This window comes from Ammospiza caudacuta, chromosome 3 (assembly GCF_027887145.1).
Source record: "Ammospiza caudacuta isolate bAmmCau1 chromosome 3, bAmmCau1.pri, whole genome shotgun sequence".
Classification (NCBI taxonomy): Eukaryota; Metazoa; Chordata; class Aves; order Passeriformes; family Passerellidae; genus Ammospiza; species Ammospiza caudacuta.
In genome coordinates this window covers 58,869,838-58,893,457 of record NC_080595.1, presented here as the reverse complement: position 1 = coordinate 58,893,457, position 23,620 = coordinate 58,869,838, and the positions used below count along the sequence as shown (strand labels likewise).

The window sequence follows — 23,620 nt, the reverse complement described above, 5'->3', positions numbered from 1 at the left end:
TGGTTTTCCCTTTCCAGAACAGATTTCATTTTGAAAAATTTCTATACTACGGCATAATTTCCTCAAAAGGAAAGTCCTTGGCTTAGGGAGGTGGGAAAAGAATTCTTATTTAGAATCTTAATCTAGATTCCTTCTTTTTAAAGTTTCTAAGACGGGGGAGACTTTATATTTTAGGGCTAAATATACAGCATTTTTTGCTTACTTGCAGTGAAAGCTTTTGCTAGGGAGAACATATCTGGCACATGTTGCAGTTTTGCCACACATTAGAAATCAGGCTCCAAGGTGACCACCTGGGCTAAGGTGCCAATAGTTGCAGAGTTGAGAGTTGTTTTTTCTCTTGTTTTGATTCTTACATGTCCCACAGTCCTCAGAGAACAAAAGCTTCTGCTGGAGGATACGTTAAACTGATAAGTGCATCCAAACTTGTCCCTGTTTATCCAAGTAACTCTATCATCACTATCAGGCACTTCTCTTCAGCTTTTCTCCTTGCTGTGATGTGAGCTGAAATTGCCTTTAATGACAAGCAGCTCCTTGGGTTTTCCAGGACAGCATCATAAGTGCAAGACAGAAGAGCTTAAAAATGCAGATATTAAATACTGATTTCAGAAAGTCCTAAATGTCTACCTTTGTATGTCTCACAGCTAGCATTAGTATGAAGGAATAATCTGTCTTCACAGCTGTTCAAGCTGGGGGAAACAGCTGCTAGACACAGCAATTTACACAGCAGAGGAACGTCCCACCCTTCCTCACCATGCAGAGCCATTGCCAGAGATAAGTGAGGAACTGGAAGAAATCTGTACTTGCACCAGGAGGCTCTGGCAGCCTGCAGGTATTTATCACCCTCTGTAGATCTGAAAGGCGCATGCAGTGTGGGTAAGCAGCTTATCGCATTCCTGCAAAGTCACCGGGGCTGCCAACCGCTGAGTCTGAAAGCGCTTTTTGACAGCAGCTGCAGTACCTGAGGAGCGCTGATCTCCATGTGGCAATGGCCGCGCTCCTGCCCGGGGATGACTCACAGCGATTGCATATCAAAGGCAGGTCCGAGATAGCTCAGCAGGCATCCACAAAAACCTGCATCTACGACTTTCACACCTTCGGCACACAAATCACTCTCCTCAGTACTGCTTGGGGCACCTACTAGTAGTGACACCCATCATCCTCACCCTCTGAGGATCTGCTTTCTCCCTCATGCAGATGCCAGCATGCCTGGGTGGGGACTGATTGTCCACCTTCTTTTTCTGCAGCTCGCCATTCACTGAAACTATTTACGAGGAGACCAAACATCCTGCGACTTCCAGGAAGATGCATGGTTTTATTCAGGCTCCATGCTCAGTGTTATTGGGCAAGGTTTGAAATGCTGGGCAGGATTATGATAAAGAAATAGCTGTGCCACCCTAACAGATCCTATGCTTAAGAAAATTTACTGTAAGTGTTGATTACAGATCAAGGTTCTGAAGATGTCACTCCCCTGTTGAAGGCTGCAATCTTGAATGTCTATTCTGATCAAAACTAAAGCTGGTAAGTAAGGATCTGAAGATCACATAAATCAAAAAGTGCTGGGCAAGTGAAAACAGCCACAATGGTTTGCAGCAGATGCATTACATTTCTGCCAAAGTTTCATTAAGTAAAATAATTTGACCTTTCCATCCAACAAGGTTTCAGGTATAAGGTAGTTGCTCCTTATCACTTAGAAGTTAGTGAAAAAACATTCATTTCTTATCTGGAGATAACAAGGAATTTTTCTCAAAATTCTTCATGAACAGATAAATTTCTACAGCTAAAAATGAAAAAATAAAAGGAAGAAAAAGAGCAGCTCTTCTTTACTCAGTATACAAATTGTTAGGCCTACTAGAAAGTGCATTTTTCCTTTAGAAAGCTCAAAAATATGAAAAGGTAAACTTGATTTACCACATTCAGTTTGAAAACACACAATTTTAATTCAAGATGTATCCTACAGTGCAACACCAGTCCAACACCAGTCTAAGAGTGAATGCCTGTGCCATATTTCTTGAAACTACCATAGGAAAAAAATTCTGTTCACATCACATTATCTGCATTCTTTAGGACACAGGAATTTCAGTGGACACAGATGTAAATTTCAACAAATTTTGCTTGTAAGATTTCTTATCTGTGTGTGTTCAGCCTAAGACTTGCTGTGGTATCAAGATTGTATCATATGTATGTATCAAGATGGTAAGGTCTAAATACCAGAATAAAGGATAATAGGATTACAGATTCATAGAATGGTGGGGGTTGGAAGGGACCTTAAAGATCATCCAGCTTCAACTCCCCTGCTGCAGACAGGGACACCTTTCATTAGACCAGGTTGTTCAGAGCTCCATAAACACTTCCAAAGTTGGGCATCCAGTTTCTCTAGGAAACCTGTTTCAGTGTCTCACCACTCTCACAGTAAAGAATTTTTCCTTAATATCTAATCTAATCTAATCTAATCTAAACCTACTTTCTCCTAACTTTGAAGCCATTCCCACCTGTCCTGTCACTACACATAATAAAGTTCAAGAAGGAACTACAGTGCAGTGCTCCCAGTCTGTTATTTACTTACTTAAGAGGAAAAAACCATCCCAGATAATTCTACAAAATTATTAGTCTTATTTCTTGAAAGCTTGCCTTTCTTTACTCTAGGATCAGGAATATTTTGCTGACAGTGAGTTAGTTTGGCAACAGCAGCATAAATTCAGCCAAAAGAAAAATTTCCATTGAAATAAAAAGGAAGAGCTGGCACTATTGACACTATAAACAATTGCTCATAAGAGCCTTTAGGGAAGATGCAGGAATACAGCATGACAATGGATTCAGTACACTGCTTTACACAAATCCAGGAGGACTTGCTCCTTGTGAAATCAACAATTTAAAGAAGCACATACTAGAAAACCCACAAAAAGAGCATGAGAACCACTTAGGATGATAAATAGGAAGGCCAGATTTACCAACCAAGTTGTTGAGAATAATCATTTATTTTTACATTTAGAAGAAAAATATGAATAATATTTACAAATATATACAAGTATTAAAATTAGCTTGTGAATTCAAAAAAAAGTCAAAGTATTTTTTAGCGGTATAGCCAACATACAGTACTTTTTTTTTGAACTTAGACAAGGTTCAAGAAATGAAAGAAGAAATAAAGAGAAATTTCAGATTCACAGAAGAGTAGGCATCGGAGAATATAGTATTATGAATGTCCACATTTTAAAATCAAAGGCAAAGCTTTGAAAAACCATAAAATCCAGTCTCCCTCATATTTTCACATTAAAAGGGGCTTCACTCACCTCACTCAACAGCACGAGAAATGCTTTTAAAACCTTTCTGAGCAGGATGATTTAATAATACAGAGGAATAACAGAATTAAGCATTTTTATCCATATGGAATAGCAGAAAGCATTCCCTTATGGATGACTAAAAAAAAACTTCTATGGGACGTTTGCCAATTTGTTCTGGGGGGGATGGATCACAATCTCTTTAGATTCTGTTTGCTTTTCCTAGTCCCAGGAAGCGGCCCTGGTGTGGAGCTGTGTTTCACTGGTTTGCTGCTGACACAGTCAATGGAGCTGTGGTAGCTGCACATGCACTTGGTGCAGAAGTCAAAGCCACAGCTCTCACGATTGCACGTTGCTCGTTGGAGGTAGGAGTCATACTTGGCAGGTGAGCCACAGCGATGGCAGGCTTTAAGGCTTTCTGTGTTCTTCAAGTTCCTGGCAGCCTGTTGGAAAAAGCACACACAGAAAATCATGAGTAGTGAATAAATACACTCGCCAAACACTTCATGATATTGTCTTAGTGCCACAAAACATATTATAACGCGTCCTAATGTAAGGAGACAAACTAAAAACTTAGCCTAATTCTTGTTGCATCAAATTCTGATGGAGTTCAGAACTGGAATAATCAGGATGCAATTGCAGGTATTTTGAACTGGAATAGAGGTAGCCAGTTTAAAATTCTTAAAATTTAAAAGTTGAAGGACAGGCAGTAAGGATAGTGGCCTTCCTGAATCTTCCAAACCTCATTCAAGGATGGTGATGTAGTTGTGTATAGATGCGTATATTAGGAATTGAATTTTAAGACTGCTATTGAACAGTTGTTCTTTTACATTCCTAATGCTACAAAGTCTTGTATAGTAGTATTATAGCATCTTGATTAAACTTTCTAGTGACCTTTCATCTTTTGTTATTGCATAAATTTGCAGAATAAGACTGGAGCATAAAACCTTTTTCTAGTTAGAAAAATATTTCGTTTAGAAAGAAGCAATAACTTTCAATAAGCATTTTTAAAAGTCTTATTAAGATACCGGTGCAGGTCTACATTGCAAGTACGTGGGAAAAAAAAAAGCCAGCATAAGAAAGGTGAAGGGGAAACAGGCTATTGGCAGTTATTGACAAATATGTGACACATAAGTAATTAATTAAAGTAATTTTAATGACAGGTTCACAAAATACCCCACAGAATGATTAAAAGAAATATGCAGTGCTAATTTTTCTAAAAATTAAAACTAAGAACTATTGAGTCTTTTGGTGTTTTTCTTTTTTTTTTTTTTCCTAATAGTCCATCAGTTTTGAAGCAAAGTTGACAGTATTTGTGATATTGCTTATCTGGAAAATGTGATTCATTATAAAACCATGGAAAATGACAGGAAATTACTAAATTTCTTCATAACTGAGAAGACAAACTTTAAGCAAAAAAAATCACTAAGTGAAATTCTTAAGGAAAAAAAAAAGGATGTAGGACATCCCAGGCAGCCATATTAATAAGAATTACAAAGACTTGAAACTGGAGAAGCTACTTTCAAAAATACGCTTTACAAAGTGATTGTTTGCCAGACAGCATGAGAGAAATTAAAGATCAGTGGAAATCACCACTTACCTCAGAAAACTCTGTGAGTCTGCTGTGATTCCTAGATGCTTTGGATTTGGTGCTTTTTTTGTTCAAGTGTTTTGGTGGGGTTGCTTTCTGAATGGAAGCTAAGCACACTCTGTAGAGAACGTACTCTCTCGTTGCATCACGCTCTGGTGCCTTAGTGACATTCTAATGAAAAGAACAACAAAGACTTAAATTTGGGAAGAGAACTTACACAATACAGAGTTTTTTGTTTAATAGAAGTCATTAAGTAATTTTAGATTCTTCCTCCTGGTTTCCAATAATAAAGCATCACACCAAGGAATGCTACTGATTTTACCATAACTTTCAGTTACTTCTGTTATAAATGCGTAGAACAGCTCCCTAGTTCCTAGTCAATACCCAGCCATCTTCTCTTATGTAATCCTACTTTCAAAGTAACACAATTAGGCAGAGGATGTGACCTATTCATCATATTTTTTAAAGCAAAAATCAGTACTTGCAATTCTTTATGGTGAACAGGAATGCTTGAGGCTTTCTTTGTGAGAAATAAACTCCGCCCACCAGTTTTCCAAGTTTCCAGTTAAAAAAAAAGCATACAATAGCATGGAAGAAATCAAACTTTATAGGATGAATATTCAGTACAAATGTTTCACCCCGACAGCACTGTAAAATACTACATAAAATTTAAATTGTTCAACAGCCTTATCCTGTGGCAGATCCTAAACCTTTGTTTGTTCTGTCTCTCCATCTCTCAAGAAGGAAAAAAAAATGTTAGTTTTAAGAGTCCTGACTTGATAAAGCACTAGCCTAGTGTGGATGGATCAAGTATTTTTATTTCACAGGACAGAGGCATTAGGAATAATGCTGAAGCAAGCAAGTCCCTGCCGGGAGACTCTAGGGCTTGCCCAGTGGGCTGTGCTGGCAATGACTCTCTCCTTCCTGCCTTTCTCTGTAACACAGGACTTGTGGAAGCTCTTAAAAACATCTGCATCTCTCCTTGGGTCACCTTCTCAGTCAACCTTCCTTGGGGTCCCCAAAGCCCCTCAGGTAACTAGCAATGCTTGAGGCAAGGCATCCTAACAGGACAAAAAAACCACCAAAAAACAACAAAAAACCACTCCAGGGACAGTTTTCAATCTAAGAAACTTATCTGTGATCTCTTATGCTTAGGAGGAGACCTCAAATAGCAGAAAAACACTGATGGTTCAGTGCAGGAACTTACAGAAAGGTTTTTCACAGCTCTGCTATGGATTTGGAAAATCCATTTTTCTTCTTGTAGAATCTTCTGCCATGTTGTGCTGACTTTGGCAAAACTGCAACAACAATACAAACACATCAGTTGCCTCCTAGGAAAGGGATTTATTAAATAGCAAGAACAACTTTTTTCTTTTACGTAAGCATAGAATATGTTCACAGTTATAGTCTTTAATTTGCCTTTTAGGGAAAAGACATTCTCCATATGTATCACAGCTTACATTGTCACTTCATATTTTAATATATTAACACACAATACTAAACATTGACTAAATGTCACATGCCCCATATCTAAAACTTCAAGGCATGCGATTAGGTTGTTTCCTTTCTAGTGAAATGCAATGACATGAACATACTTACTTTACTAAATCCATCTTGCTGAGATGCCTTAAAATGTTTGCTAATATATGCCTCAGGTTCTTTTGGAAGAGTTCAGCAAGAATGTCTATTCTATCCAGCCCCATTTTCTTTCCAATTAAGTTACAAAGTTCAAATTTTCCCATAGAAACAATTCTATCTACAGCAGCCCAAGACTTGAGATTTCTTTTACCACTTTTTTTCAAAGTTGAGCAAACCACTTCTTCATAATGGACTACTGGCAACAGTGTCTTCTTTGAAAACTGTTCTTGTTTTTGGTTCTTCATGAGACAATGCTTTGGTGTACCACAGAGGTTCCCAGCCAAAGGTAAACTATCCTCATGTTCTATTGCATCAGCATAGTGAGTGCTTAACATAGAGGAATAACCACTGTCCTCATTAAGTTTACTGCTTTCCATTGCCTCCATTTCACAGATACCTTCATCAAGTCTCTGGGTTACTTGGTTGTTTTCTTTGTTATGTATGGGTCTTTCTCCATCTTCAATATCTAGATTTCTGGTGGCTGCATGGTATGAGTCACTAAGGAGTATTTTCTGATGTTCTTCTGCACAGCTTTTACAAAAGCCTTCCTCATAATTCAAGGGGCAGGATTTTTCCAGTTTTGTTTTCTCCACAGCACATTTCAATGGTGCAAACCCAGCACGAAGAGAATCAAAATCATGTTTCATTTTGCAAGAGCGGTTAAGGTTCGATTTCATTTTGCTGTTTGTATTCTGCAAGATACAACAAGGGCAGAATGAAAACACAGCATAAACTAGATCACAAATTCTTTCTCTTATGAAGACTACCATGCTTCCATTCTGACTCACCCTTTTTATGACTCACCCTTTAGTATCTAAAATACAACTAATGGAACTAAGGATTTGAACAGCCACTGATTGTACCTATGTAAGATCTTCCCAAAAATCAGTTTTATGCTGCATGTAACTAAAGAAAGAAAACCAACTGAGTGATTTACTTGGCCACCATTTCACCAACATAGATGAGACACACATCAGTGCTTCCACTTCCTACCATAAGGGCAGCAACACAGTCAAGACACTTGAGGTCCCTGCAAGGGACACGAGTGGCAGAGGGTCCCTGAGTGACTGCAGGCCTGTGCAGGCAAGAGAAGCCTGAAGTTTGCATTTAAGACCAGAAGCAATGTTGCTGCTGCAGCCAGATATCTGGCATTTTTGAGAAGGGAGGAGGCTGGGGGGCACAGGAAAGGCTTGAGTGCTCACATGTGTGAGTAAAATACAAAGGAAGCAGCCATACCTAAACAATGGTCAGTGAAATAAAGGTTTGAGCATGACTTAAGGAGGACGGGAGGTCGATAGATATCATAGGAGAATTGATACGCCCTTTTCTTGCCCTGTTCCATTCCCCTCCCCCACGAAATGTGGTGCTATCTATATTAACAATTGCGGGGGGATGGGCGGGAGCTGAAGGGGAGAAGGAGGTCATCTCTCCCCAGTTAAATTTAAAGGGAAAATAAATTTTAACATGCTTTGCAATCCGTAGGAAATAGAAGATCCTCTATTTGAGTAAGCATTTTAAAGGATTTAAGCACTTCCAGCAGTTTTGTAAAGAAAACGAGAAAAATGAGTTTCGTGAACGACTTAGAGAGTAAGTTCCCTCTTTGTACCTAGGTTTGGTGTGAGAAAGGTGCAAACAGGCTTATGGCTTTGTATCGTGTGAGATGGGGAAGAAATGCAAGCCCTTCCTAAGCCTCCCCCTCCTCCCCTTCCCTTCCCGCCGTCCATGCGAGAGGCCAGAGAGGCTTTTGGGCTGAAATCCTGATGATTTGGAAGATGTTCCAAAATCACATTTCGGTGCACAGGGCCTGCCCCGACCCCCGTAGGAGCGGGCTCAGCCGCGGGGCCCCGCGGCACTGTCAGGCTTCTGCCGCCAGCGCTCAAGATGGCCCGGCCGGGTCGGTGCAGGTAGACCGGGTCCCGGCTCCGCCGTGCCCCACGGCCCCAGGAACTTCACCCCGCTCCTTCGGGGGCCTCCTGCAATGGAGGATTCCCCCCTAACACGGTGGTGGCGGGGCGGGCAGGACCGCGCCGGGGGGATGCTCTTCCGACGGCGTGGCCGGCGGGCGGGAGCCAGAGCGGCGCTTCCCCGCCCGCCGCTGCCCGCCGGCGGGAGCCGGGCTGCGATCCGCATCCCGGCGTTCCCGGCCCCGCCAGCGCGGGACCACCCCACACGCGGCCCCTTGGCGGGATCGGGGCGCTCCCTGGCCGCCAAGGCGCCACCGTCCCGTCCCATCCCGTCCCGCCGGCGCGATAGCTGCGGGGCTCGGCTAGGAGAGCAGTGAGACCGGGCGGCGGCCAGGAATCCCCATCCCCAGTCCAATCCCCGCCGCAGCGCCGCTAGCATCCGCACGGTCCCGCCAGCACGTACGCCAGCAGCTCCCGCCACCCCATCCCAAGAGCCCTGACCGCGGAGCCCCGCCGCCCCCGAGCCGCCCCGAGAGCGGCGCCCCGGCCGTGGAGCCCCGAAGCGGCTGCTGGCGGAGCTCGGATCGCGGCGGAGCTCGGCTCGCCCCCCGCGCTCACCTGCAGGGCTGCGCCGGCGCCGCCGCGGGCAGGGAGTGAGTCCCGCTCGCGCCGGCCGCTTTTTAAAAACTTTAAATTTGGTGTCCAAAACCGCGGCAGCCAATGGCGAGGCGCCGAGGCGCCGGCCGCGGCCAATGGGCGGCGGGCAGAGGGCGGGGGCCAATGGGCGGCGCGGCGGGCGGGGCCGGGCCCGCCCCTCCTTTCCCTCCGCGGCCGCCTGGGAGGGACGCGAGTGGCGCGGCCGCGGCTCCCGCGCTGGCCGCTCCCGCCCGCCCCTTCCTCCCGCGCTCGGCCCCGCACCGCTCCCGGTGCCGGAGCAGCCCGCGGCTGCCGCGTCCCGCCTCCGACACGGGCCCGAGCGCAGCCTGGCGCCCAGCTACGTCTGCGTCTGCTTGTTTAAATGGACGCGCCCGGGATCTCCACGTCGCCCCGGCGCGCTCCGAACGCGCAAAGCTCCTCTGCCGGCAAAGGATTCTCTCCCGCACTGGAGCTTTTCAAGAACTGGCCGGATGCAATCCTGTGCCATGTGCTCTAGGATGACCAGGCTCAAGGAGGGATGTTGGACTGCATGACCCACTGTGGTCCCTTCCAACGTGACTCATTCTGTGATTCAAGTCTGGCAGAGGATCTGGGCTACCCCCCAGAAAAGAATTGATTTTATACGACCAACGCTACCGGTGGTTGCAGAGTGAGCAGGAGCACTGCTAGGAGCTAGGCTGAGTGGACACCAGTGCAGGATTCCCCACCACTGCTGGAAAAGCAATCTGCTCACAGCTCAAGGAGATTGCATTTGCAGACACAACATCTCTTGCATTAAAATTAATACAGAGCAAGCGAGGGACTTCAAGTCTTTACATAGTACAGCTTGACATGACAGGCCAAGGACAGTGAAATCCCCCTATGAACAGCACTATGTACACCAGGTTTGGAATGCCTCTGTCAGCCTCCTGCCAGAGCTATGTGATGTCTGTTTCTTCTCACACCGATCAGCAGAGCCTTGGCACTTGCAAGGCAGCAATATATTCAGTGTTTGTTCAAGAGCTAGATGAGAATACAGAGGCCAGATCTGGCCAGACAGGTTACAGGCTGGAAGATCAGGGAAGGTCTAGGGTGACAAAGATCTAAACAATTACCTAAGTCTCATGCAGAAGTCCAGTGTGCAGACGTGGTCAATGGCCTTTATTTGTTGGGAAGAATACAAAACTGAACAGCAAACTCCATCTATCACTTGGCATAAGAAGGCCTGGCTTTAAGTCACATCCATAGGACTGCCACAAGTACTCTCCAGTGATCCATTTACACTACTGATCTGGTTAGAATGAAGACTTCAGTCCCAGTTTCTGCTCCAATAGGCAACTAATTATTTTACACAAAAACTGAGTCAGTGTTTCTTTTTACTTTTTTTTATGTGCCAGTTTGGAGTTATAAAACTGCTAGTAAATACAGACTTAGTACTCATGCTTATCAGAAGAAAATACGTATGCCTCATCTTATGCACACAGACATTCCTTCATCTGAAGTTAATGAATGCATCTTAATTTAAAAGACTTGGGACTTAATCATAGTTACCATGCAGTGTTTGCTAGAAAAAAAAGAAGAAAATCAAATCAAATCAAAGGCATCAAATGTTGTAAAATGCTGTTAAATACAGACAAAACCAGTAAGTGCTGGTCATAGCACATAACTTTCCGAAGATCAATAACTTGGACATTCCATTAAAACCATAAAGGAGACACTGAAGTCAACTGGATACTAAAATATCAGTCAAACAATATTGTAACAATTACTTTTATTTTTGACTTGAGAACAGAAACATTTGTTCCAAAACCAATTCATACGATTCCTCACTTGGCTTCCATGGCTTTTTTTTCCTCCAACAAGGGATATTCCTAAACTTGCTTTGTATTTATAAATAAGGGCCAGAAGGACTTGAAAACATGACAGAGATACACTTTGACTCCCTTTCCCATGATATATGTAAATGATTAATAAATATGTGGATAGATAGAGTGGGATAATTTATTTATCGCTTTTTTCCAATCACTCAAACAAAATAGGAATTTTTTGTGTTCTCCCAAGTAAGCTATTTCACACTGCTGTGTGATGGTTAAGCCATAGTTTAAATGAAAACAGGAACTAGAAATAATTCCTTTTTTAATGCATGCATACTTTTTGAATCAGTTCTCAGTAGAAGTTAAAAACTGCTGTTATTTTTGGTGCAGTCAAATAAACTTTTCACAAGGACTACTGCACCAATATTGTCTCATATGAAGATAATAAAGTCTTCTATCCAGCAAGTAAGAAAAATGTTTAATATTCATGAGGACACAAGTTGTGATGTTTTTCATGATCTGAAAACAAGTTCCATTTTCTGGGTGGTGCTCTGAGAAGCTCCTTTGCAGACCAAGGTCTACATCTGTTGTAATGGCCTGAGAAAGAACCACGTTCAGGAAGAATTATTTTTATCATTTTCTGAAATAATTTCCATTAGAGATTCATAATCAGCATATTCTCTCAGAGTTTGTAACATTTCATCTAGCATTTCTTCCCCTAGCATGAAAGACTCAACATGATGCACTGATCTGCTTATTCTGTGGTCTGTAATCCGGTCCTGTGGAAAGTTGTATGTTCTGATCTTCTCTGACCTTCCTTTAGTCCCAATCTGTTAAACAAGAAGAATCAGTTTATCATCATCTTAAAAAAAATGGTGAAATACTGACTAGGCATACAAAGCAAAAGGTTTCTCTTCCTCACATGACTATACAAAATTTGTTATAGTTACATAGTACTCAGATCACTTCTATAGCTGCAGTAATTGTTCTCAAACACGTAAAAGAACAATTTTACTGCATCATTTTCTAATACTATTCTGGTTCCTCATGCTGCAATCCAGTTCATTTCACTGGATCTCTAGGATTTACCTACTACTGAAATTTTAAGTCTGGCTAATATATGGCCTTTACTACTGCAGTAAAAGGCAATGCTATTGTTCAGAGAGCTTGGGGACTCCACAAATTTTGTTCTCCAGAGAGGCCAAGTGGAAGGCATCTCTTCCCATGGTAGGAAGGCTGGAGCTAGACTGCTTTTAAGGTCCCTGCCAATCCAAACCATTCTGTGATTCTTTGACTTTTTTTGCCTCATGTAAGTCTTTCCTGGGATCCTGCTGCTCTGTATTTCCATTTACTACTTGCTGTTCAACAAAGCCCAAAGACACATGCTTGTACAGAATTAGATCACAACTAAATGAAACTTACTTGAATCTTTCGAGCATAGTTTCTCTTTTTGGTTTCTTCTTCTAGTTTGGCATTGTATAGTTTGGCACATAGCATTTGCATAGCCTTCTCTTTGTTTCTAATTTGGGATCTTTCTTGCTGACATTCAGCCACAATCCCTGTCAAAAATATCATGACATTTAGCATTTAAGATTAACACATACTAAAAGAGCTCTGCAATTTCTGGAAGATTTTTTGTATGTTATACAGGGCTGTTACATTTGGACTGGGAATGCAGAAGTCCAGGTTTATTAATGAGTAATGATACATTTTGGGAGACATATGTAGGCTGAGTTGTACAGGTGCTTTTAGCCATAAGACAAGAAATTTAATTCAGTGGAAATTTATTTCACTTGGACAATAGATGGATAATGAAATAAAAGATATGTGATGTGATCTGACTTATAAAAGACACCTTCATTACTTGTAAATTTTGGCCACAGTTCCAGGAAATGTAGATTTTAAGGAACATTAAAATACATAAGATAGTGAGTGCTTAGCATATGATTAGAAGATAAAAAAGTGGGCACTATTTTATTTAAAAAATTAGAAGGGTGTGCTTTCTTATCTCACAATCACACACAATCAAAGGTAAGAAATGAAAAGCCCAAAAAAAGAGCAGGAAGAAGAAATACAGTACAAGCTAAGTTGTTATTTGGACTTATTAAGTAGCTCTGGTAATATTAGAGGATGATTTTATAAGATCACATAGTATTACTTTCTGAAAGACTTATTTATAAACAACATTTTGGATCACAGTGAAGGTTTATAAAAAGATTTAGGAAGAGACAACTAGAAGAAGCAACAGGACAATTTTAAGGGAAGAGAGATCAGAGAAATGAAAAAGGGAAAGATGGAAGAGGAAAAACTCTGGAGCTAGTGTGAGGTATAAACCCCCCCGTTAACTGTGTGTAAGTGCAAAAAAATTGCAATACGCTTTAAGATTTCTATAACATACCCTAATAACTGCCATCAGCAAAAACAAAGATCTGGTTTTTAGTTTGCTGTGTTTTTATCCAAACAGGCACTGCAAAACATTTTTAATCTGGGGAATCTTTTTGTTACCATATAGAATTTTAACCTCCCACTGCTTGCCTTCTGCTTTACTAGAGTGATGCAGTAAGTGCAGAATGGATCGATGTTTTCAACAGATACAACAAAATGGGTGGCAAAATCTGGACACATGAAGATAAAGAGGGCTTGGGATTACCCTGAAACAGTGTAAAGCCTGATGAATGTTTGTGGTAGAGAAGAGGAAAAGTTAAAATGCAATGAAAGTCAAGAAGGCTGTTGTGAATTGCTCAAACGGAAGTAAAAGGCTTAGGAATGGCAATAAAAAGCCCCCATGCAACAGCTAAAATCAGGTAGTATTGAGGGTGTATTTTATCCCTGCTATGTTTCCTAACCTGAGCCAGAGGGATGGGCCTCTTAATTATGTGTGTCATCTACGGGAAGGGAGCCAGCAGACAAATGGGAGCTGGCATTCTGAGTAGACTCTGCAATTAAAAGTAATGTTTTAATATGAAAATAGCACAACTCTCTTTTGGAGACTAGTCAAGAAAATTCAGATCATTAGATTTCAACCTACTCCATTTTTTGGTGTAATTTTCAATATTTGAAAGCTTAAATATAATTTTTTCATAGAAACTGATCTGACTCCTTTTAGAGTGTCACGTTTAATAGCAAAATTACAGCTTACCTACCGAAGCCAGTAGTCTTCACTGCTAAAAACTGGAGTGGGCACAAGATGATGCATTTAGACTAGTATGAACAGACATGAAAACTATGTTAAACCTCTGCTCTACTGTTGCCCAAGTTCGGAAATAAAACCATTGTTTCAGAAGAAATTCTGGCAGCAGTTTTGGAATGTAAATCTTGTACTAAGGAAAGGATGAAGCAGCACCTGTTGGAATGTGAACTATCCGCACAGCACTATCGGTGGTATTGACATGCTGGCCCCCAGCTCCACTAGCTCGCTTTGTTTCTATCCGTAGATCTTTTGGACTAATTTGAAGCCTCATCTGTCATGGGAGACAGAAGAAGAGAAAAACAGTGTTTTAAGTTGTTTCTATCTAGACAGATATCAAATATGCACAGTCAGTCTATTTTAGAAGGCACATTCATGCAAGATCAAACTTCTGAACGCTTACGGGTACTAATTCAAATCCACTTATAAACATATTAAGAAATCTTGGTAATCAGACCGGAATGCATCATGATGGAGACCCAGAAATCAGCCAAATAGTAACTTAATACATAATCATTGCTTAACACTAATTTTCCTTTCTTCTGAGAGGTCTGCATTCTCTTCCAGCAGAGTTAACCAATATTTGAGCTTGACTGGATGGTTTTTAAATTAAATGGAAGACATTCCCTTTTTTTGGCTTTGGAGTAGAGCAATAGTCTCTGTGAGGAAGGAGCAAGACAATTTGAAGCAAGTTCAGCAAGGAGTAACATCTTTATCAATCTGCTATGTCAACGTGAAGCTAAGATCAAAACAAAGCTTTCTTAGCCCATTGCTTTTAAGCAAGCAAATATAGCAAAACTGAATTATCATACATTTTAGAACAGGCAAGTGAGGACACTACAAAAATGGGAAAGAGGAAGTGCTAAAAGACGTAATCTATGAGCTTGGTAAAATGATTCAGTCTTTTGTTACTTTTCAGAAAATGTGGTTTTCCACAAAGCATGCAAGACCATCACAGGAAATTTTCAAGTCATAGTTAAGTAAACTCTCAGTGACTTTACTGAAATTAGGATTATGAGAAAAGACAGAAATTCTTTACTCCATCCCTGTGATAAAAATAAAATAACAAATATGACCTAATTTAAAATTAAGATTAAAAAAATCATTATGTCAGAATATCAAGAGAGGCAGAAAACACTTGGTATCAAACACTGCTCCTGGTAAATTCTGTTATACTGAAAGATAAATATTACCTCAGTGGGTTGGGGTAATATTGCAACAGTCATTGTGCTGGTGTGAATGCGTCCTTGTTTTTCTGTCTTTGGTACCCGCTGAACACGATGCACTCCTCCTTCAAACTTCATGTATTTGTAAGCCTCAACACCTGCAATACTGGCTACTGCATGTCTTAGGCCACCTTAAATAGAGAAGAAAAACACTTGTAAACCTTTAAGAACTGCTGATACTATGCTGTTATACTTCAAACAGTGTATTTACACACTGCTGGCATTTGTCTCTTAAAATGATGATTTTACCATTTAAACACTTGGGCAAAATTACAGGAACAAAAATGCAGGAACAACCTTAAAGCCCTACATTTTTACTCACACACTACCTCAAAAAGGAAAGGACTGTCAATGTCTCTTTTGTAACTGCAATTTAATTTTTTAGATACACTTATATCATTTTTTTCTGGAGCAAACAGAACACAGGTTCTTGCACCTCTCACCAATACCTCCAGGCAAACACTTGACAGCAACATCCTACCAGGATTGAACAGCTTGGAACTTGGAAGTCAAGCCCCTGGCAATCATAGCTTTGGGACAGTTTGTGTCTCTACTACTTTATGATATTCTTGATCTTTCTTGTTTGTTGGTGTGCAGTACAAGTGAAGGATCAGAGATGTGATGGCACTATAAATGAACATAACTTTTCACCCATTTTTGCCTTTAATGCAACAAAATTCCCAAATCCCATTCTCAGCACAGTGGATAGTGTGCCACCTGAAGACACAGGAGGCCTTGAAAGAGCATTGCTCTTCAAGACTTGCAATATGAAAGCATAGCTGAGGAGAAGAAGAGGCACATGCTTCTCAGAAATACTGGTTTAAGCTATCTCTCAGACTAAGGAACTCAATCATAGGAACAAGACAACAGCTTTTTAAAAAAGTAAAATGAAGACAACATGGAATCTGAAATGGCCCTGTGGAGCAGGAAAAAGTCACCTGCCAGTCACAGGCCAGGCCGTTCACCTCCATAGACATGTTCATTCACTCATAACTTTATTAAAATATATATTGTTTTACAGTCCTGTTGGTGAAAGATTGGAAGGGGCAATTTGGCTCTTAATTTCACATCGTTTTTATCCTTCTGCTTTTAGTATTTGTTGTGGCATGTGTGCCTACATGCTTAGAATAAGATGACCAAGAAACTGGTTCACATGACAGGTATTTAGGTCATACTACTTCAAACTGACTACTACCAACATAGATTTATTAAGAACTGCAGAGAAATCTAATGAAATTTTGACAGACCTTTTATGCTGGCAGACAAGTTGTAGACCTGTTAAATGTAGTTAACTCTTGATAACTATGTGTTTGCCCCTTTTATACAAAATGTCCCAATCTATCCTGATGTCTGATTTACTCAGAACAAGGGTATGAATTTGCACTCGTTTTTTATGTGGCATCTTAGATGTGGGAAAAGTCCCACATCTGTGTCTCTGCCTGCCACTACAGGGTGAGAAGCAGTGGATAAATAATGACATGTGATTTGTGCTTCAACACGTGCGCTGAATCGTCAACATGCCATTTTTGCATTGTGGCATCCCACGGGGTAGGTCAATAGTCATTTAAGAGTGGACTGTAACCTATATTTTATGGCAGCTTTATTTAACATGCACCTGGTTCACACATGCTCACCTGCAGATTTCAAATTCAGGAGTTCTCTGAAATAAGGGAGACTGACATTTTAACACAGGACCTTGCTTTTACTCATGTGATCAATAGAAATGGAATGTGAGTAGGATGTAACAGCCTAGTATCACCAGCATCCTTAGCTCCATGCTTACTCGGCACAGCACAGACACTTTGAACCTGAGGGTTCAAATGTCCTTTTCATTGGCCATGCCATGTATAGTGCCCCTACCTCCCAGTTTATCTCCAGCATCTGTTTAGATAATATGTGGTTACACAAAATCAAAAAATAACCTGCAAGAGGCTGAGAAAAGCTAGGACTGCCTTTAGTTTTCCCAAGATTTACATCCTAAATGTTAATTAAGGTGCATAAACAAATCCTTAGGGAAACAGAATTTAAAATAACATATAATAATTTAAAAACTAGCCCTTTATAAGAGAAAATATGGATAGATTTATACTAGGTTCACATATTAGTTCCATTTCCCATTTAAGGCATTAACAAGAATATCTCTGAGGGTGTGGGCTCCTTGTCCAAGGATTGAGCTTTCACCAAAAGGGTAGCCAAGCCCAACTCCCTTTTTCTTCTAATCATAGGACTGTAAGCTGTGTCAGATCTGACTTACAACTACTCCATAAAAGGGAATTTTCAGCCAAATCAGTGGACTGATCCAATTAGCACAGTGGCCTCAAAACTGCTAGAGATGAGAAAGAAAAAACATACAGCTGGCTGGAAGATGAGACAGACTTTGCTTAAGCTGACTGAAACTTGCTCTGAAGGTGAAGTGTGTGAGACTGCTGGGGTTTACCCAACCCAAGTCTTGCCTCAATGGAAGGGCAACTCTCCTCTCCCCCTAGTATGTGGAAAAAAAAGACCCAGACCCTTCCTCTTTTCTGTTTACACCCATCTAATGTGTACAATGTTTATTCCATTTACTTAAAAAAAAAAAGAAATAAACAGATTTCTGTTGGCTTTGAGGGCTGAACTGGTTCAGCTCCTAGCAAAACATCTGCCTGGTCATGAGTGGGGATGAACAGCATTTTGTTCCTTCAGTAAGAAGATGCACTCTAATATGAAGCTTCTCATCCCTATCACCAAGTGAACTGCATAAGTTTACTTGGCACATGAGCTCTTGACAATACAAGAAGTTTATTAATATTAACAAATCTAGATAATAGAAAATAAGGAATTCAAGTGTCATAATTTTTTTTAAAGTATATTAATTGAATTATTAGCAGTCACTCTAGAGAGGAGTGAGCCATTCTAGAAGGGAGCCTGAGTTCATGTTCATGAACTTGAAATAAGATAATTGCTAAGAACTCTAAAGAAAGATATTAAAACAGTTGACAAATATAACACTTTGGAAAATCAAATTCTAATAAAGATTTTAACAGCTGTTACAGATGAGCTATATCCAAATATCCCATTCCCTTATATTATAGATGAGATGCTATTACAAATAAATTTAAAATGTTTTAGATTAAACTACAAGAATTTTTTTAATAAAACTGATTCCTCTATGCCAATAGATCCATAATAAAAACCATTTTTTTCAATCTTCCACCAACCTAATCTATAAACAATAAAACATTAGATATCTAAACATAACACTGCAGCCAAATAAAGTTTACATAATATTTATTAAAAAAAAAAATCTAAACCGATATATCTGTAGCACTTTCTAAATTTCTCCTTTTGCCAAGCACTTGTCTTTCAATAGTTTTAAAATGTAGAAATGAAATTACTGAAAAACAAATTTTCTTTGTAGCACTTTAGTATTTTAATAGTTTTTCTGAAATGGAGTTTCATGCCCAAATACAGAAGCTAAGAGAACTGTAATCAGACATTTGAACAATACTACACTTCTAAAATTAAGATAGTGCAAATTAGTTTCCTTTACTTTGGAAATTAAAATATCATATGAATGAGTGTTTCAACTTGAATTAGGAAGTTACAGTTTTTTCATTACTGACCTAGTTCACTGGGAAAGTATTCTAATATTTCAAATTTCCACTTTTTATAAGCAGCATATCGTTGATACATATCAAATATCTCCGAGGTGAACAGCATGGCTTCCTGCCCTCCAACTCCAGCAGTTACTTCCATGACAAGATCACTCTCATCTGTTTCTTCTGAAGGAATCAAAAGCAACACTATCTGTGAATACAAAAGCACCCAGCTAAGACTCCTGTCTGACACTGCTGTCCACACCTGAGTGTGTGTAAAACGCCAGACCCATCTGTAACTGATCCAGGCTGTGCTCTCCCACCCTGAGGACAGGATTCAGCCAGGCAAAGGTGTGCAAGGGTGATGCTGCATTCCAGGGAGGCTCCCTGCTTCTGTTCAGGGTCACAGGAGCTACACAGGCCTCTCTTGAGCGCCACAAAGCTTCACAGAAGTTTTTAATCCATCAGGAGCACTGTGAGGATAAACCACAGGATACATGCCCGTTCTTGCAACACAACTGAATCAGAGCCCCCCTTAATTCTATCTCAGATGCAGAGCTAAGAAAGAAGTTCACAAGCACAGTCCTTCAACAACAACACAAATGTATTATTTTATTTTTTAAAAAAGAGCTTTATTTGCAGAAGAAAGATATACCAAAACCAAAATATGATCAAAATTTTGCATGCTGAATCAAAATTCTGGATGATTTGCAAATGCTTTTAAATCCTCATCCTTTACTAGCATTGGGTGATGTTTCTTTCCACAGATGATGACTTCTTTTGGCAGAATCATAAATATTTACAAAAAATATTTATAAAGTGACTGTTGTATTGTTGTTGGAGGAATAAAGAATACAACCATGGCAGCTTCTACAGTTAAGCTGAAACAATCTGTTTACCTAAGGATTTTTTGTTAAATAACATAGATACTCTGTAAAATTTATATAAAGTAGCAGCCTAACATAGTTACACAGTACTACATTTTTTCCAACCCCTCCAGTGAGCGACACTATGTAAGTTTAACGTTTCCAAGGGCTAAAGAGTTGAATATCCATAAAGATAAACCCAGACAAGACAAACTATAGCACCTATTTAAAAAGATACTTTGATTGAAACATTTCCAGGTACAAACAGACACTTGCTTACAGGATGTCTTTATAGAACCTGATTTTTAAATTTTCCTTGGCTACAAGACACTGCCTGGGGACTATAACTAGCACAGTGGGGACGAAGAAGAATTTATCACATATATCTTGATGACAAGCATAGAATGGTTTGGGTTGGAAGAGGCCTTAAATATCACCTAGTTCCAACACCCCCAAGAAGACAATTTGGATTTGTTAATTTAAGAATGGCAAGGAAACAAGGGCTTTATAAGGGGATCTAACCTGTTGTTTCAGTTCAGCTATCTCTTCTTCACAGGAAGCAATTTCTGTTTCTGCAAGCTTCCGGAAATCTTCATTCTCATCTGAAATTTTTGAGTATGGTTAATCCTCAGACATATATCAGTGCCATTCTAAGAAAACCTTTTAAATAAATAACCACATGAATAACTTACTTTACAAAAAAAAAAAATCACCCAAACCAAAACCATATTACCACACTACCCCTCCCTCCCTCCCTCCCTCCCTCCCTCCCCCAAAACACTAAACCTGTTAGAAAATCAAATTACTAATATGGTCTGTAAAGAAGATTTTAAGTACCTATTAAGTGTTTTCTAATCCTGTGCAGGTATAAGACATGAGAAAAATCTGAAATAAGGAATTTCTGCTAAAACATCCAAAACTAAAATCCAAACCAACGATAAAAAACAACAATTACTGCGCCGGTGGTCAAACAATAGCACACACAGGTTGCACAGATTGGTTGTGAATTTTCATCCTTGTGAAACTTGGAGATACTCAAAACCTAACAGGTGAAATCCTGAGCAACTTGTGGGTGACCTTGCCTGAGCAGGAGGGTGGACTGGTGACATCCAGGTCCTTCCCACACCAGCCATTCTGTGGCTCTAAAAAAGTATTTTCTGTATTTCAGTGTGGCAAGAACATAAAGGATTTAAAGGGTACAGAGGCTCCAAAATTGGCACTCCTTGTTAAAAGGACTAATACCCCTATCACTGTATGCAAAATCTGAATACTACAGTTCTAGGGAATACTTAATCATCTAACGAATGTTTATTGATGCTAAAATAATCCATTTCTACATTTTAGTTTTCTAACTGCTATCAAAACGAAGTTTGATTCTCAGTAAAAAAAAGCAGCCCATTATTTGGCAGAACTAAACGTGCGCAGCTTCTGACACACAACAAAGTCAAATCACGGTGTGGGGACGGCAGATCCAGGCGCTGACTTCTATGACTGCCAAAACGGAGACAGGCAGGTGGACTGGGCTGTCTTGGCAGCAAGAGAAAGATAAAAAAAAACTGCACCAAAACTTAGGAAGTTTTCTATCCCCGATTAGTTATCTTTGTTTCATATGAAATAGGTTCCAGCATCAGCGCTTCCCACGCCGGCGGAGGTACTTCCCCCGCTCACTGGCACAGCCGATCTCTGCCCGGGCTGTTTCCTGTGCCCTCGGGGGGCGCCCCGTGCTCCCGGGAGTGACACGTGCGGTGTCACCGGCCCGCCCCGCCCGGGGACAGGCGCGCCGCGCTCCCGCCACCCCGGCCACGCACCGGACTCCGCCCCCCCGCCCCACCCAAGGCCCGCTCGCCCAATGGCGTCAGCGCATGCAAATGAACCCCCGCCCTCTGCCCGCCGCTCGGGGCCGCTCCCCGGTAACGTGGTGATGTCACGCCCGCGGGACAAGCCGGCCGCGCGCCCCGTGCCGCACCTCGCGCCAGCTCCCGCGTGTCGCGCAGCTCCCGCTCCTTGTCGCGCAGCCGCTGCACGCGCGCCGCCAGCTGCGGCGCCGCCCCGCCCTCGCCCCGCGCGCGCGCCTCCAGCAGGCGGCGCAGGGAGGGCGCGGCGAACAGCTCCTCCAGGCCGGGCCGTGCGCTCAGCCCGCGCCGCGCCGGCAGCCGCCATCCCACCGGCGCCGCCCGGAGGCTCCGAGGGGGCAGCGCGGCTGCTCGGTAGCCCTGCGCCGCGCGGAGAGCCCGCGAGAGCAGCCGCATGTCTGGCTGGGGCCGGAGCGTGGCCGCCCTCCCGTCGCCCGGGCGTCACTGCCGTTCCGGACGCGCCCGAACGCGCTTGGCGGCCTCCCTTCCGGATTTCCGGAAGTTTCCGAAGAGACTCGGCGCTGGCTTTGGGCGCAGTCGGAAATCATCGGGTCTCCGGTGGCGGAAATGGCCGAAGAGGTTCGGCTTCCCTCGGCTCGCGCTGTACCGCCGTGGGGCGGGCTCTGATTGGCCAGCGCTGACGGGGCGGGGCTCTCCCTCATGGTCCGGCTGGGCGCCCCGAGCGCCCTCTGCAGGCCCCGAGGTGCCGTGTTAGTCATTCTGAACCAAAAAAAAAAAAAAAAAAAAAAAGAAATCAAAACACTTCAAACCCCATCAAATCCTCCGTACCCCGGCTTATAGCCGGAGTTCTGAACAAGAGCCCCGGGGGTACTGAGGTTTCTACTGCAGCGGTTTAAAGTCTGCATAGGTAAAAGTGGGGTTGGTGAGGAGTGTGAGCTGCGGCTTTAGATATCTGGGTTACTCTTACAGACCTTCTCCCTCCAGAAGAAATCTTCAGAATTAAAGTATGCTGGGGAGGACCGTGCAAAAATTGTGGAAGGATGTCCCCGTACTGAAAGCAGGTGCAAAATTAAGCATTTAGAGAAAAAGAAATGAATTGTCAGAGGAAGCAGAAAGGGCAATTCTAAGTGCCTTCACATCAGAAATTAGGGGTAAGACTCAACGACAGCCCATTTACACAATACAGATCTGAGTACAGCGTTTTGCATGTAAGTTTCCAGTGGGAAAGCAGCGAGGATGCAGCCATTTAGGAACTATGTGTTCTGGGGTGATCTGGGCAAATCCCTCCTGAAATGCAGACCGAGTGCATATTACCTTGTTTTAGATAACGTCATTAGTGAGATTCTTGGCTAAACTCAAAACAGTTTCAAGATTATATTTTATTATAAAAATGTGCAACTATCCATAAAATTTCATTACGCAGTATTTTGTATTACAATCATTGGAGGAGTCAGAGTTCTGTCCTTGCCTTCTTTCTGTCCTTGTTCATGTCTTACCAGAACCAGGCTATCATATCTTACAACTAAATTACAGTGTTGGAATAACAGTTACTTCCTTATGAAACATTAGTAAATTGTTATTTTCACAAATGCAGTATCAAAAGCAAGAGTGATTCTTGAAAACCTAAGTAGTTCTGGTAATCAGAAAAGAAAACATGGAACTTTTTGTTCTACGATGGAAATCCAAAGGCCAGTGTGCGAATTTGTTATTCAAAATATTAGACATTAAAATGAATGCTTAGATAAAAATGTTTTCCTATGATTTTAAGCACACAGCTTTGGACAGGTGTATTGGCAAAATCATTAAAATCATTTAAAGCAATCATTTAAAGTCACACTGAAAGATCTTTGTGGAGAATGTACAGTCTGTGAGTTGTCTGGCACTGTTAAAAACCCCAGGCCATCACTTACAAAATCTCACCCACCAAAAGCTTCCTTTGCACCCTTTCCTACTGCCTGCCCATGAAGCTCCTTGAAGTCTTCTTCCAGAAGCATAAAGGAAAAATGATCCAATTTATGCTTTAGCAGACAAAATGTTTTGATGTTCTATAACAATGAATAAGCCTCTAACTGCTGTGTGAGCCCAGCTTGTGAA

At 41.6% G+C, this 23,620-nt stretch overlaps 2 protein-coding genes across 2 annotated transcripts; both read right to left on the bottom strand.

The window, feature by feature from the left end:
• Positions 1–2,967: 2,967 nt before the first annotated feature.
• FBXO5 (F-box protein 5) lies at positions 2,968–9,060 on the bottom strand. Its single transcript, XM_058802438.1, has 5 exons — positions 9,027–9,060; positions 6,466–7,196; positions 6,074–6,164; positions 4,876–5,037; positions 2,968–3,718 (listed from the first exon to the last, which is right to left on the bottom strand). The coding sequence occupies exons 2-5, from the start codon at positions 7,179–7,181 to the stop codon at positions 3,467–3,469; spliced, it is 1,221 nt and encodes a 406-aa protein (XP_058658421.1). The 5' UTR covers positions 7,182–7,196; positions 9,027–9,060; the 3' UTR covers positions 2,968–3,466.
• Positions 9,061–10,458: 1,398 nt separating this feature from the next.
• MTRF1L (mitochondrial translation release factor 1 like) lies at positions 10,459–22,050 on the bottom strand. The gene is made up of 7 exons (XM_058802106.1): positions 21,679–22,050; positions 20,235–20,314; positions 18,874–19,057; positions 15,239–15,402; positions 14,202–14,319; positions 12,281–12,417; positions 10,459–11,688 (listed from the first exon to the last, which is right to left on the bottom strand). The coding sequence occupies exons 1-7, from the start codon at positions 21,959–21,961 to the stop codon at positions 11,473–11,475; spliced, it is 1,182 nt and encodes a 393-aa protein (XP_058658089.1). The 5' UTR covers positions 21,962–22,050; the 3' UTR covers positions 10,459–11,472.
• Between the last annotated feature and the right edge of the window lie 1,570 nt (positions 22,051–23,620).